We start from the raw sequence: 17297 nt of genomic DNA, 5'->3' as shown, positions 1-17297 counted from the left end.
GTTTTGTTATTTGCTTTTTAACTTGTCTTTGTTATTTCATTTTTTTTATTAAAAAATTAAAACAATGTGAGTTTGTTTGTTTTAATGTACATATAAAACATGTCTTCTTTTGACTTTTGCAAATAATGATTGCACATTAAACAAATACATTAAGTTTTATATTACATGAGTCCAAACATGGTTTGGGCAAGGTTCAAAGTTCCTTTTCTCGTAACTTTATTTTCCTTATTCAGGCCCACAAAGTACACACAAATAAGGCCATGGTTGGGAATTGAACTCATGACCTCAGTGCTAGCCACTAAGCCACCATGGTGCTCAAGTGTTGGCTGCATAGATTTTTAGGGAAGTTGACATATATAACATAAAAATGGTATATGAGGAAAAGGTTTGGCAGACAATAGTTGCATTTAATCTCAAAGGAGCCTGTCCCCTTCAAATCAACCCCGCCTACCCCCTCCAAGTGTTAGGCATTCATAGTAATAGATGTGCAGTATGCAGATACTGTGAATGAATGTGTCCTGTGGGCCAGAATCATTTTTCCAAGAAAACATTGTCATACATAAAAAATGTTCCTAAGCCTAACAAAATTGCATTTGAGGTGGAGGTACATCTAAAATATGAGGACAGATTTATAATTGTGGTAGAGTGTGTCGATTCAGGCCCACAAGCTGCACACAGATGCTATGGCCATGTTTGGTATTCGAACTCATGACACAAGCGTTGGGAGACAGAAGTGCTAACCACTAAGGTAACATGCTGATCTTAACTCCCATATATTTTTAGTAATAATGAAGTTTGTGAGGAGGGTAGCAGGTATCCCCAAACTTTAGCATACTCCCCTTCTTATGAGGGCAATGAATGAGGTGGTCTTTATACACATTTCCTAGGAAGATGTGGTGGACTTTTCCACCCCACTTCCCTATGCTTTGATGAAAGCACTCTAGCCCTTCCCTGACCTGTGTGTGTGTTTGCAATTAATATTAACAACAACACTTTATATTCATTTTTCCAATGATAATGAATAATTATACAAATGCTATTGCGAATAATTAGGTAACAACAATTCTACACAATACACTCCAGATTGTGTAGTAACATTTGTAAACAAACCCTTCACCTCCCACTTTTCCCCGTTCCGTAATACGGATTTATATTTAAATAAAAAACTGTTAGTAATCTGAGTTAACAACTTATTAAGTTCTGTGGTTGTTCTTATCTCCATGTTGCGTATTTTTATCCATTGTGGAACTTACTTAAGTAGGGATTCATCTTCGCTCGTATATGGACTTCCGTTCCTTGTTGAATCGCTACTTTCTTATCTCCCCAATATTATTCGCAACTTCTGCACAAGATAAGATCGCTAATGAATCAGGCCCTATATTCATAATTTTTTATTATATCTATTGTGCCCCTCGCCGGGTCTCTGGTTCTTCTAAACCAAGACCCGGTTCACTCACCCCTCTGCCCGCGTCCGTGCAGCGCCGCGGCTGGCTGACATCTTAGGAATGAGGTTTAAAGATTTCCCTCTCTCCTCATTGGCCCGCAGACTGCCTCTCCCTATTTAAGGCACCCTCTACCTACTCCCAGTGCCTGTTCTTGGTCCTCACTCTGCTAAGGTAGCTGTGCTTCACTCCCCTCCTGGTTACCTTACCTGCAGTCCACAGTTCTCCTCAGCGTCTCCTGTTGCCTTACCTGTTGTCCGCAGAACATCTCCACCATTCTAGTGGTAATAACCTGCAGTCCGCAGATCATCTCAGCACCTCCTGTTACCTTACCTGCAGTCCGCAGATCATCTCAGCATATCCTGTTACCTTACCTGCTGTTCGCAGAACATCTCCACCATTCCAGTGGTAATAACCTGCAGTCCGCAGATCATCTCAGCATGACCTGTTACCTTACCTGCAGTCCGCAGATCATCTCAGCACCTCCTGGTACCTTACCTGCTGCCCGCAGACCATCTCCCAGTATAGCTGAATGTCCGTTGATTCTGCTATACTCTCCCAAGGACCGCGACCTGTGTAGCGGAAGCCCCTAAACCAATACCCTCTTGCAGGGGTTCCTGGAGAGCCGCTGAGTTTGACTCCACACCTCTGGTGAGTAAACAACTATTGGCAGGACTTGGGTTGAGCCTCCTAGTGCCCGTGACATATTGGTTGGTCAATTAAAGTTCAATTTCTATGATATATTATATATATGAACATATATTTAGAATATATGTGCATACATATATTAATGGGCCTTGATAAACTATCATCTTAATTGTATAAGCTATCTGTATGGAATAATCCGTTGTCCAATACTCTTACCTCTTACTTTAAGTTAGACAAACTACTTATAATTAGGCCCAAATAGTTTTATGTGCCCACCATTACATTCTTAATAACAATTGTGTGAAATATTTTTATATATATATATATATATATATATATATATATATATATATATAAACAAAAGTATTCAGTGTTTCGATGGGGTTGAGGTCAGGGCTCTGTGCAGACCAGACAAGTTCATCCATTCTGAACTCATCAAGCCACGTCTTTGTAGTCTTTGTTTTGTGCACTGGGAAACAGTCATGTTGGAATTCCCCGAACTTTTGCCACAAAGTTGGAAGCATAGCATTGTCCAAAATGACTTGCTATGCTGAAGCATTAAGTTTGGCCTTCGCTGGAGATATGAGTCCTAGCCCAAACACTGAAAAACAGCCCCATACCATTATCCCTCATCCACCAAACTTCACAGTTGGTATAATGCATCAGGCATGTAACATTCTCTCGGCATCCACCAAACTCAGACTCGCTCATCTGACTGCCAGAGAATGTGATTTGTCACTCCACATAATCAGTTTCCACTGCTCCACAGTCCAGAGTCGGTGTGCTTTACACCACTCCATCCTACTCTTGGCATTGGTCTTAGTGATGTGAGTCTTGCATGCAGCTGCTCAGCCATGGAAACCCATTCCATTAAGCTCCAGACGCACAGTTTTTGTGCTCACATTAATGCCAGTGGAAGTTCGGAACTCTTCAGCTTTGCAATCAGCAGAGCATTGGCGACTTTTACGCACCATGTGCCTTAGCAGTCGTTGACCCCGCTCTGTGATTTTATGTCGTCTTTTGCTTTGTGGCTGAGTTGCTGTTGTTCTTAAATGCTTTCAATTTCTAATAATATCACTTACTGTTGACTGTGGAATATCCAGCAGGGATGAATTTAAAAAACCGTTTTATTGCAAAGGAGGCATCCTATTACAGTACCACACTTGAAGTCACTGAGCTCTTCAGAACAAACCATTTTGTATTTCAAATGTTTCCAAATGGAGACTGCATAGCTAGGTGCTTGATTTTATACACCTCTGGTAACGGGTCTGATTTAAACACCTCAATTCAATAATTAACAGGTGTGGCCAAATACTTTTGTCTATATAGTGTATATATACATAGATTCCAGGTGAGGCGGCACTCAAAGATTTAAGACAAATTGTAGTTGCATCAAAAGGGACATTAGGAAGTTATCTGCTCATTCAGCCGCTTCAATGTCACAAATACTTGTAAGAGGTCAAAATGAGGAATTGCTCTTCATTAACTGGGATTAGGAATCTCAATACAAGTTTTGGCATCTATTGTTTTCCCTTGGACAATAGTATACCTGAAGGCACAAGCTCAGCCGGGGAGAGCTATATGTGGGGAGAATCCTAATCCCTACCCATCACCAACCCATATTTCCATCTCTTTCAAACCCGAGTAAAGTTGACCTAAAACTACCGCTACAAGAAGGGATTTCTTGCGTCTGATCCTGCATCTGATACGCAAGTACTCTTCTCCGCTGCCAAGAATCTTTGCTCCATCAGGAGTTACTCTGAGATCTGTGGTCTAAACTGCTAGGGAGCTATGGGCAGAGCGGTTGTTACCAGCGAGTAAGAATAGGATCGCTGTGAGAGTTTGACCTTAGATTTCTCTCTATGGATAGCTTGGCCAGGATGTAGCATTGGGGTGTATTAGAGAGACAGCTTGGCCAGGAAATCATCTTCAAATACATCCGGTGGACCCAAAGGCTTTGTTGCTCTGGCAACAGCCTGAGCACCACATTCATTCCACTCAGCTTCAGCTTGGCCAGGACCTGTCTATATTGAGGGAATAGGATTGCCTCAAGTGTTGTTGGAGACTTGCCTTTAACATTGAAGGTATGGGACACTAATAGTTTGACATTAAGTATTCCCTCTGTACTGGTATAGCATTGCTGTGCATCCATGATAACAGCTTCAGGATCACTTCTCCAAACTACAACTTGGCGGGCCACAAACTGCCAGACTACTAACATTTATAGCGGAGCGGACAAGTTACAGTGGATTCTACATATCTTATGTATTGACTTAGCAGCTTGGTCGGGCACTGAGGTACTCACAATGTACTGGTGTACCTTCCATGCAATTTTTCCAGCAACTGCCTCAGTACCCTACATTACACTGCATCTTGGTCAGGAAATGGCTTTGCATAGCTGGGTCCATATTAAGAACTGTCTATCCATTTGTATAGCTGTTAAGATTTAAACGCACTGGGAGGTCATTGAGTATAGTTTGAAGTGTGGTGAGCACTTGGGGTTTGATTTAGAGTGTGATATTTGTAGTTGGCTATTGATATCATTTTATGTTCATCTTTTATAATAAATATAGCATTGTATCCATCCTCTCTCTTTTTGACTGTGTGATCCAAAATCCCTAGATACCAGGATTTCCCTGTGGGTTCCTACTATAACGTCCTGACATCATCAAACATAATAACAGTTATTAGCAAATTGTGTTAGGGTGTTGTGTGCATTGCTCATTATTATTTGTCATATATATGTTGTAATGTGCAATTGAATATATTTGGGGCATATGCAGAAAAGTTTTGAATTGATCAAGACAGGACGGGGGTTTACTCATCATATCTCATCCAGGACAAAACTGTGCCTGGGCCATCATCTTGTCCTTTTCTTCCTTGGAACTTAATTAACAGACTGTGGGGCTCCATTAATTGATAGAGGAGGGAAGGGCTGCTGAGAGAAATTGTGGGCCCTTGTACATCCACCTCTTTGACCCCCCCTTTTGCTGAAACTTTGAGGTGCCACTGTTTAGTCCCCACCCACCTTCAGTGGCATGCACATCTTTTGAAAAATCTAATGCATGCACCATGTGGACCAATAGGCAATTTAACTTTCTTCAACATTTAATGTGACTCAGACCCTACACCCTTTTGTTACCCCTGAAGGAGGTTCTGTACCTTTTTAGAAATGAAAATAAGTAAAAATATTTTTCCTCAAGTGCCTTCTCTGATTAGTAACTCATTTTATATGTGTGTGTCTGTGTATAACTGAAAATCCCTCTGTGACTCTGTCAGGAATGAAATAGCTGTATTACACTCAGCAGGATAGTTGGTTACCACAGTTGAAAGCTAGATAGACCAATGCAACTAATTGTCATGTAGCTTCACACAGTTTAGCTTATTACAAAAAATTGTATTTTACTTAAATACTTGCTTAATCTCTCAAATGGCTTCAAACCATGAACTGTTAGTGTAAATAAAAAAAGTTACTAACAAATGATTTCTTACAATAATTCTAATTCCCAGTATATGCATAGTATGGTTCATAGGAAATGAGTGAACAGATGGTAAATAGGATGGCAAGTATTTTTATTGCTCACATATTTTCAAAGTTTACTATATGCTCTTTACATGCTTAGTTGGCAGCAACAGTCTGGTCCAACCAGCCGCGAAGCTCGGTGACACGGGCATAGACAGCTGGGGTAGACGTTGAACAGGAGCTGCTTCCCCAAGACACAATACCGACCAATGTCCAAGCACCATCTTTCTGGCAAACAAGGGGTCCACCGGAATCACCCTACATTGAAACAGAGAGTTTGGATTACTGAGTTCTTGTTTTTTAAATAAAGAATCTTTGAGACATATGAGTACTCTTGATTTACCTATCAAGTTATGTTAACATTGAAGCAATAATTGGGCAAACCGAGGGAGTATTCACTGTATATATGCTATAATAAATCTTTAAAAAGTAGCTTATACATCTGAAACAGGTTCAGAAATGACATGTTTCCTGTTCAGATGCATAAAAGTAATTTCTCAAACAAAGACCTTTTGATGAATGTATCAGCCTGAAGTGGAGTATCCTTGCATTCTGTATTATAAACTTTTATGTCAGTTGGTAATAGTGTTTTGCATTTGCAGACCTTTGAACATGAACTCTTCCAACAGATACAAAATATGCAGTTACCAAAATTACCAATTAAGTTTATATTACAATTTATGCAATAACCTGAACTGAATTAATTCATTGATGTTAAAAATATTGTTTTAATTAATAAATTAACTCAGCACATTGGAAGGAAGGGTTTTGATTGAATTTGTGCATTAACAGTAAACACTGCATAATATTTTTACATGAATCCTATTTTATTTTAGACAAAATCTTCTTTTAATCTGAAAGAAATCTTGCACACATGCATGCTACAAATATTGTGATTTATCATCATCAACAGAGGCTTATCAGCAGGAACTGTAAGTACCATCTAGTATAAATTCTGCTTCAACATATTTATATTAAAGTACCAGTAACCGCAAATATTAACTATATTATAGTTAACCATCATTCCCTTAAACAACCACTTCTTTATGGACCAGAAGAGGGGAGGTGATTTCAGTGTGGCAGGACACATCTAACGGATGTGCTCCATCCACACTATTAGTGCATAATTCATGCTCCCATCCACACTACTGTATAATGGAAAATGGATGGGCAATTCACTCTGAAAGCCAGGTGAGTGCATGGTCAAAGGCCAAGCATGGAGAGTACCTACTTGCAAATTTAGAGTCTCACTTCACATTATAACTGATCATCCTCCTAGCTCTGTTAACAAATTTTCCCATTCCATTTCTGTACACTGTAGAAGCTAAAATAGCAATACAGAACAGTCTCTTTTTAAGTAAGTAGATACAAACCATGCAAGAAGAGGATCCAGCAGCTCCAGCACAGACCATGACATCACTGATGTTGCTACCCCAATAATTCTTACATTGAGCATTGGAAATCACTGGCAGAGCAGTCTGCTGCAGTTTGTTGGGTGTAGACAATGCTAAGTACAGAAAGAGAGAAAGCACTTTCAGCTATATTATGATTATAATTTGGGAAAGACTCAAATTAAATAAATAATTTATTAATTCAATTGCCATGTAACTATTTAAATCTTTTATCACACAATAATACATTTATTCTACTGAAAATGTAGACAGCAGAAAAAAAAGATAATATTCAATATTGGTAAATGAAAAATAATGCATGTAACACATTATAGCATTTATTCTACTTATACATTAAACTGGATACAATTGGGAAAATCTGAGATCGAAAAGGTTCTAGAACATTAGGCTAAGTAGCAGCAACCGGTATCTGGGGACTAGGACAAGGACAGTTCAGCCTTGTGATGCATAAAAAGAGGAAGAGCTGCATATGGAGCACACCTAATTCTACCATTGTATAAAGCATTTAGTAGAATGCATCCTGAGCAGGGCCGCCATCAGGGGGGTATGGGGGGAACTGTTGTACCGGGCCCGGGCTCACAGGGGCCCGGTACAATAGCGCAACACATACTTACCTGGGGGCCCGCTGTCTTGCAGTCCGCTGGTCTCCACTACTCTATCTTCAGCCTGGCTGTCACCGTGACAGCCAGGAACCAGAATGCGTTCACAGGGGTGGAGGAATCATTCCCCCTACAGTTGCTCATGGGGGGGGCGGTCATTGGGGAGGGGGGGCCCAGGGGGCCCATACTGGGCCCCATGATTTCTGAAGGCTTCCCTGACTGAGTATTGGAGGTAGTTTTTGTCCCCTCTATAAAAAGAACAGTTGAACTAGTGGTTTTAACCCACAGGACAAACTGCCAGAGAAAAATATGATACAAATAAAATGCTGCCTGAAAACATGTACATAATATCTTTGCAGGTATTGATCAGCAATATAATTGCTTGTCTGATGGATGCAGGAGAAATAGCATAGACTTCTATGACGTTTTTGTTTGTTTCATTGTTATTACTATTGGACCTAAATACTGTATGCTATGTTATTAAAAAAGAGCTTCAAATCCACATGTGGGACATCATTTAGGCAAATCCATTTAATTTCCACAAGATACCAACTAAATATGCTGTGTTTTCCTGGAGAAAAACAAATCAGTGGAAAAATCACTTAAGTGACATCAGCAGTTACTTTGAGATGTCAGAAATGGGCTACTTTATTAATGAATGGTGGAATAAAATTCCAAAGGTAGGCTAATCTGATTTGTTAAATCAATAGAGTGCCTTACAGGTGGCTTAATTAACATGTACAAATATACAATATAAAGGGTCAATACAGAGACATGTAACACACTTTTCACATCCAGAAGAATGCTACTGGCAAGAGAACAATCACTGCAATTGGAAATAAGATGTTTCTCACCACTTGGAATGGGGTAGACACTGTAAAAATAGTCATTATAGTCATAGGAAAGGAAAATAGGCAGGCTCCCTAATTGGAGATAACATGGAGTGGATGCATTTCTTATAAAGAAAGCTATCTGTAGCTATGACTATGACATTTGGGATGATTGAGCCAAGCAAATAAAGTAAGTGCCAGCGTTTGATTTTTTATTTTGCCTTTTAAGGGCAGATGTCTATCTAAGGAACATTGAGCCACTGATTGCAGAATGTATATTAAAACAAACATCACTGGTTCTCACCATTGTATCTGGTCTTTCCCCATCCACTGGTAACACAAATACGACCATCATCATATGCCTCACCGGGGTTAGAAAGGCACACTGGAGATACAGTGCTACCAAAGACAGCGGGACTGGCAAGTTTAACTAGAGAAATGTCATTATTGATGGTGTTGGAGTTCCAATTGGGGTGAGTAAAAACCTTTAATAGATAAAAAGAACAAGTGAGTTCTAATAATAGTATGCAAATGAGAAATATTAAATAGCAATCTAATTATATGTTTGTTGTTTATAAGTATTACATTTATACTATGCATATATATCAAAAATGCACTGTTGGAGTTATTGTTTGACAATGCAAATGTGGAAAAATCTCCCTGTCCCATTCTAAATAAACTAAAAAATTTTACTCATTAATATCACTCATTTAGTCTCATCATTTTATTCTAATGAAACATTAAAGCCATGTTTTTATGTTTAAATTTACCACTAGGTTTATTGATGCAACTTCTCTTTAAAGATTAAACAAAGCCCAAAAGATTCTGATTTTTCTTTGAACTTGTGAGTGTAACCACCAAAGTGGTTAAAATACTATACTACAGTTACACTCACTCTTGAAACAGCCAGAGACTGGATGGCTTCAGCAGATGAGCTTCTGTCATGTTCTCCAACAACAATACGGTCAGTGCTCCTATAGGTAAAAACACAGCACATCATGTAGCAAAATTAAAGAGATCAAAGAGATGAAATAAACACACTGTTAAAAATATTATGCATTTAAATAATTTGATATTTATCTTGTTCTAATGTTAAACAAATTGGTAAGATGAGACGGTACCCATAGAGACAGAATAGGGTGTGTCAGGCGCCGTCCCCGCAAACTTCCTAGGTGCAGGGGACGATCGCCACACTTCACCACTCGGTGCGTCCCGTTGCCTAGCAACTAGCACTTCCGGTTTTTGGAGGCCACGCAGCATGCACATGCGCATGAAATGATCGCGTCCCGTTGCTCGGGCTTCCTGCTATATCAGGAACACCATTAGGGTGCTAGAGTATTGGTTCACTCTAGCTCCAGCACTTCTTGTTCTTATGCAGCATTGTGGTTTGCTGACTTCTGGTTTGTTCTTTGGCTCATTCTTCTGATTTGGTACTGCACAGTCCGTTTGGTTTTGACCTTCTGCTCCGTTTAATTAAACACTTAACCTGCGGGTTCCCGACATTGCCACTTTAAATTAACATTTATCTAGATTGCACTGTTAATTGACGTCAAAGTCAACTGCCTGAAAGCTGTGTCTTTGGAATGAGTTCCTGTCAGCATGCTGGTGCCATTGGAAATGTGCAGCTTCGGTTTTTTGGTAAGTCTGTATTATTTTCCAGTCATTTTTTTTCCAATCGCATTTTTTATGTAGGGGTACTGCTAGTTGGGTTTGTGGTAATCGGGAAAATGATTACCACTGCTTTTTCTTTGTACATTGTCAGTTTATATAAAACAATATCGTGTCTATAACAACCATATGGGATAGATATTTGATTTTTTTTCATCTGCAATAAATAGTCTTTTACGTTAGTTGTGAGTAATTTGGTTATCATGAAACTTACAGAACACCACAGTGAGCTGCAGTTACCACCCAGTTGCTGCTAATCAGGGAACCACCACAGTAATGCCATCCAGTCCTGTCCTACAAGGCACAAACATTATATGGTTAAAATATATGTTTTAAATCTGGTGAAAGTAGTTATGCACAGCATTTAAATTCAAATTATAAAAAATAACATATATATCCATACCTCCCAACACTGAAGGATATCAAAGTGGGACAGTCAACTAAAGGGCAAGTGCCCACGTCATCACGGGGGCTTGCCTGCGTCATCATGGGGGTTTATCTGTGTCATCCCGGAGGTGTGGCTACCCTCCCTGGAAAATTGCCTAGAACTAGTTTATACATAAAAATAGAGCAGGGGACTAAAGACTTGGAGAGTTGATTATCCTATGTAAGGTGAGCTGGACTCCGGAACAATGGCGATCACTTTCTCCTGCTGGAGGGGCGGCGCACAAGTAGTAGCACTCTGAAAGCCGCTCACATACCTCCCAAATTGCTCACAAGAGGGACAACGCTATCCTGATCGGGAAGGCGGGACAGAGACCTCAAACCATGATTGTCCTGCCTAAATTGGGACAGTTGGGTGGTATGTATATCCATTACTTATCAAGCAAAGTAAAAGTTTTTTAAATTATGTAGGTTAGGATGATTCAGGGTGAAGACATAAAGCACAGAGACACCATGTGTGACATAGTTGAAAATGTCTCTGAGTAAAAAGTAATTATTAGACAATACAATATTTGCCTGCCTTAAAACACAAAATATGTCCAATGTTTTGTGCAAAACAAAAGTCAAATCGTGTTGATTTGAATGACCAAACTTTATTTCACATATCATACAGTCTGCTAATATACGACTTCTTCCACCCAAAAAATTTTAATCAATTAAACAACTGGCAACTTTAGGGCATGTAAAGTTGGGTGCAATTTTCATCTAATACACAGATGGAAATTGTGCCTAAAAAAAGACACATTTTACATGTGTATGTTGAGCCACCTCAGCTGATCATCGTCATTATCAATTCATAACTTACACCAGTGGTCGAGTACCTTCAAATCTTCCCACTTCTGATTGGTGCATATGTGTCTGAGTCTCCATCTACAGAAGTAGCATTTGCATCAACATGCCCTTAATGTATTTTGTCTTCACTTACAAGCCCCCTCCTTCCCCTTCTAAGCCTCTTAAATTGTAAGAAGTCAAAAGTGGTTGTAAGCACAAGATGCAACTCTTGTCTTCATATGGCCACAACCATAACTAGGGCATTGTTTGCATGCGCACAAGTAAAAAGCATATTATATGCAGCATACCACACTTTGCGTCCAAATCTACATGACCATCTGTTTTTCATTTTTGAAGACCTCTGCCTCAGATACATTTCTAAACTCACTTTAACAACATTTTACGAGCATGCCTTTTCTCATTCCATTTCTGAAACTAATATGTGTAAAGTAGTAAAGATACCTGGAAATATTCTCATTTGCAGTATGAGCATTGGCAATAGGGGACATGCACTCAAGCCTCAAACTTGATAGAACTGAATGATTGTAGTCTTCTTTGTCAAAACCTTCTCTAACTTTATTTGATTTGAGGCCTTAAGTATCAGTGCGTCATTGTTTCTGGGATCCCAAAAATAAGGCTCACAATACATAGCATATATGATAACCATGGAACCCCAAAATAAGATTACAGAACTTGAGGTCCTGACCCACAGGTTTGTGACATCTCTAGGTAACAAAATAAAGATCTTTATGATATACAGCAAGATACTTTTTCGGTTTGGGATTTATGAAAACAAGCTGCAGACCTTGTAAAGGGCACATACCAAAACGGTTAGCAAAAATATAAGTTTTTTTTCTCTATATACTATAGGAACCTTATAGAATGCAATTTACTATAGACTTTTGCAATTACAATTGATATCGTTGGTGGAATTTAAATCCAGATGACAATAAGCTTTAGCTGATTGTTTTTGTTGATAATACTCCTGGATAATATATCACAATGTGAATCATCTGCTCCAATTTTGAAATAGATTATAATTATGTGCACACAAGTTTCTTTTTATCTATATCTTTTTATTCTATAGATTATGGGCACTTGTATTAAATATGAAATTCAGCTGCATTATTGTATTTGAAAACTTTAAAAAAATAAGACCATATAATTTTTTTATAGTTACATGGTGCTTGGTGACTTCTACTATCCTTATATTACAAAGTTTAAAATATCCCATATTCATTATTTGGATTATCATACCTCTAGTATAAAATTAATTTATCTATATTATATTACCTGTAGGGAGACTTGCCAGGGCCAAGATCCAGGAACTGCCTCCTCACCGTTCACAATCCTGGCATAACCAGTCACCACAGGGGGAATACGGGGAATTCCGCAGCCTGGTGAAAATAGCAATTTTGGTATTAGACATTGTTGCTTTTTCAAGTAATGTTTCATGGATAACACTTATTGAAATTAATATATTAAATTTACAAATGTGGATTTAGATAAAATATATATTTTTTAGCATCACACAGATAAATAGTAATATTTTAGTCACAAATACAGATGTATATTATATTGAGACATAACAAAAATTAATAAGATATCAGAATTATATTAATTATTAATATATAAAATATACAATATTATTATGAAGCAAAACATTATTCTGATCATAATTACTACATTAAGAGTGCAAATATGTGTAATTGGGTATATCTGATTTGGTATATTGGGTTTATCTGATTGTTCAGACAAACATGAACATAACATCAATGGCTATATTGAGTGAGCAGTGAGGTGGCCAGGTAGCCTTGCTACCATTTTAACAGAAGAAAATTAACTACTCATTAGTCAATCCATTTTCCTTTTTAATATTTTGCTGGTCCAATATGAGGATGAGATACAATCATTCTCCATTTTTAATGTATACCAATAAAATACAATTTTGTAATCAACAGAACACATAAATATATGAATCTTTGAGTGCCCTATATGTATACATTTCTTCTCTCCTGTTTCTCTATGTAACTCAATATGTATGTGGGAGCATCTCCCTTATATGAAGAAGAATCATATATATTTATATATATATATAAGGTGTGCAGACGTGTCTGCTGAGAGCTCCCGCTCCCGCTGGAGCCCTACTTAGAACATCCATCTGGGCCCCGTATTTCTTACCTGGGATGCCTCTCCACGCTGCCTTCCACTGACCTCTTCCATGGCTTCGTCCTCTTCTTCCGTGCCTGACTACCGGCCGCCGCCGCCGCCGCAGCCTCCATATACTGCAGACCTCGGCTTCGGCCCTCCATCCAGCTGGTCTCTTCTACTCTGAGGGCCATCCAAACAACCGTTCGGCCTCCTCTGCTCCTCTCCTAACTCCCGGCCGCCGAGATGTATCTGACGCTGTAACCCGGTCTTGCCGCTTGTCGACTTCCGTTGATGTGGGACTTCCGGCCGCCGCCAACTCCATCTACTACAGGCCGCGGCTTCGGCCTACCTATCAGCTGGTCCCCGCTCCGACCTCGTCTATGTTCTGGTCTCTCTGGTTCTGCCGCCTCCAGCTCTCCCGGCTCCTGATACCCCGCCTTTGTCCCCTGCTGGTGGCCCACTCTCCGACTGGACTGTCCCCCATTGTTGGCCTCCTGCTCCAGCCTCACGTGGCCTCCGTGATCCGGCCTCCGCTCCAGCCTCCTACTGCCTCCTGGTCTGGTCTCCGCTCCTCCGGCATGACTTGCCTCTGTCGGTCCTCCACGTTCTCCTCCCTGCTGTTGATCTCTGTTCCTGGGACTCTCCGACTGGACTGTCCACCGTTGTCTGCCTCCCGCTCCAGCCACACGTTGCCTCCGGGATCCGGCCTTCGCTCCAGCCTCCTATTGCCTCCTGGTCTGGTCTCCGCTCCTCCGGCCTGGCTTGCCTCTGTCGGTCCTCCACGCTCTCCTCCCTGCTGTTTGATCTCTGTTCCTGGGACTCGTCCATCCATCCTCCGCTGGCCTCTGCTCCTGTGGACTCGCATCCCAGCCCTGCTCCCGTGGTCTTCCATCCTGGACATCCTGCTCCCGTGAACACTCATGCTCTGGCTGCACAGGTGAACACTCTGCCTTTTCCTCTTTGTTATCTACGCTGATTTTATTTTACTGCATTGTATTGCATTTTATCTTTTTTATCCACGCTGATTTTATTTTACTGTATTGTATTGCATTTTATCTTCTCCCGATTATTATTTCTGCTCTGCTCTTCCAATTTATTCTCTGATTGTCCTCTTGCTGTGCCCTACCCTACACTCACTATTGCTGTACCATATTGCTCATTTGGTCACTTGTTTTGTCCCCATCTACTGTTTTTTTTTTCTTCTCGTTTTCATTGAAACCTCTACCCTTGTGCATTGAAACCTCTATCCCCATTGGAACCTCTACCCTCGTGCATTGAAAACTCTACCCTCATTGAAACCTCTACCCTTGTGCTTCTGGTGCTCCTGCCTCTGCCTCCATAACCTATCTCTCACCATGCCGCCCTGCTCGGCTCCTATACCCATCCTCTCCCCTCGCCACCTTTCTGGCCCCATTTCTCACTGCCCCTTCTCTCACCCTCCGCCTCGCTCCATCAGCCCTGACAATCTTATCCAAATCTCCCCTCTTCCCTCCCTCCCCTTCTCATGTGCCCTCTGGAACTCCAGGTCCATCTGCAACAAACTTCCCTCCATCCACGACCTCTTCATCTCTAACTCTCTTAACCTCCTCGCCATCACTGAAACCTGGCTCTCCTCCTCTGACACCGTCTCACCTGCTGCTCTCTCCTACGGGGGTCTCTCCTTCACCCACACCACCAGACCCAATGGGCATCCGGGAGGTGGAGTGGGCCTACTCCTATCCCCCTGCTGCACCTTTCGGGTCATTCCCACCATACCTTCCCTCTCTTTCTCCTCCTTTGAAGTACATTCCATTCGTCTCTTCTTCCCCATCCACCTCCGCGTCTCTGTTATCTACCGACCCCCTGGCCCTACTTCCCTCTTCCTTGACAACTTCGCTGCCTGGCTCCCTCACTACCTTTCCTCCGACCTTCCATCCATCATACTTGGCGACTTTAACATCCCCATTGACAACTGCTCTGACCCTGCCACCATCAAACTTCTCGCCCTCTCCACCTCACTAAGCCTCACCATACCTTGGACCTCGTCTTCTCTCATCTCTGTGACCTCTCCGACTTCTCTAACTCTCCCTTCCCACTCTCTGACCACCATCTCCTCTCCTTCACTCTCTCCTCTTGCCAAGCTCCCACCTTGCCAAAATGTACCTTCACTAGGCGCAACCTCGATGCTATTGACCCTACTGCTTTCTCCTCCTCGCTCGAAACTCTCCTCTCACCTCTTCCCCCCCTGACCTGCCCTGACCAGGCGTCCTCTCTCTACAACCTTTCCCTCACTACTGCCCTTGATGCTGTTGCCCCGGCCTCCTCCATCCGCCAGCGCCGCCTCATTCCCCAACCCTGGCACTCCAACCTTACCCGCTTCCTCCAAAAGTGCTCTCGCACTGCTGAACGCCTCAGGAGGAAATCTCGCTCCCTGGCCGACTTCCTCCATTTTAAATTTATCCTCACCTCATTCTGCTCCGCCCTCTCCCTTGCTAAACAATCCTTTAAGTCCCTCATTTCTTCTCACTCCTCCAATCCTTGCCGTCTCTTTGCCACCTTCAACTCCCTCCTCTCTCCACCCACCCTCCCATCCCGCCTTCCCTCTCCGCCTCTGACCTCGCCACCTTTTTCACTTCCAAAATCGAGGCCATCAGACTTAACATCTCCTCCTCCCATCCCTCTCTTCCCCCCCTTTTCCCTCCCCCTCCCCCCAACATCCAACCCTGGTGCTCCTTCTGCCCCACCTCGGGTGAAGAAGTTTGCTCACTTATTCTATCCTCTCCACCCTCCACCTGTCCTCTCGACCCTATCCCCTCTCGCCTCCTTCGCTCTCTCTTTTCCACTGCCTGCTCTTACCTCGCTCACCTCTTTAACCTTTCACTCTCCTCTGGAGTAGTCCCCTCCTCATTCAAACATGCTCTTATCTCCTTTATCCTCAAAAAACCTAACCTTGACCCCACCTCACCTGCTAACTATCGCCCTATCTCACTTCTCCCCTTTGCCTCCAAACTACTTGAGAGGATTGTCTACAACTGCCTCACCAAACACCTCTCAGACTACTCCCTCCTCGACCCTCTCCAATCAGGCTTCCACCCCCTCCACTCCACTGAAACTGCCCTGGCCAAAGTTACCAACGACTTCTTATTAGCCAAATTACTTCTCCCTACTCATCCTCCTCGACCCCTCTGCGGCCTTTGACACCGTTGACCACCCCCTCCTGCTACAAACTCTTCTTTCTCTTGGCCTATCTGGTTCTGTCCTCGCCTGGTTCACCTCATACCTCGCAAACCGCTCTTTTTCTGTTTCCACGTCTGACCTTCCACCATGACCTCTCTATCACTGTCAAAAACACCTCCATCTCCTCTGTCACCCAACTTCGCTGCCTGGGTGTTACCTTCGACTCCTCTCTCTCCTTTACCCCCCACATTCAATTCCTTGCCCAAGCCTGTCGCTTTCAACTTCGCAACATTGCCCGCATCCGGCCTTTTCTTTCTCAGGATGCCACCAAAACTATCATCTACGCTCTCATTATCTCACGCCTTGACTACTGCAACCTCCTCCTCACCGGCCTCCCCCTCTCCCACCTCGCCCCCCTCCGCTCTATTCTGAACGCGGCTGCCAGACTCATCCTCCTCTCTCGCCGCTCCTCCTCCGCTTTCCCTCTCCGCCTTGCCCTACACTGGCTCCCTATCCCCTACAGAATCATCTTCAAACTCCTGACCGCCACATACAAGGCACTCTCCCAGTCTACTGCCCCCTACATCTCCAACCTCCTCTCCATTCACACTCCTGCCCGCTCTCTGCACTCGGCCAATGACCGTCGCCTCTCC

The 17297-nt window shown here is 42.2% G+C and overlaps 1 protein-coding gene across 1 annotated transcript; it reads right to left on the bottom strand.

The window, feature by feature from the left end:
• Window positions 1-5646: 5646 nt before the first annotated feature.
• On the bottom strand, window positions 5647-13679 carry LOC142103371 (chymotrypsin B-like). The gene is made up of 7 exons (XM_075187434.1): window positions 13592-13679; window positions 12631-12734; window positions 10337-10416; window positions 9350-9428; window positions 8759-8939; window positions 6987-7120; window positions 5647-5871 (listed from the first exon to the last, which is right to left on the bottom strand). The coding sequence occupies exons 1-7, from the start codon at window positions 13677-13679 to the stop codon at window positions 5710-5712; spliced, it is 828 nt and encodes a 275-aa protein (XP_075043535.1). The 3' UTR covers window positions 5647-5709.
• Between the last annotated feature and the right edge of the window lie 3618 nt (window positions 13680-17297).

Source organism: Mixophyes fleayi, chromosome 10 (assembly GCF_038048845.1).
Source record: "Mixophyes fleayi isolate aMixFle1 chromosome 10, aMixFle1.hap1, whole genome shotgun sequence".
NCBI lineage: Eukaryota > Metazoa > Chordata > Amphibia > Anura > Limnodynastidae > Mixophyes > Mixophyes fleayi.
Note: the sequence above shows the minus strand (reverse complement) of the source record. Positions and strands in the feature narration are given on the sequence as shown.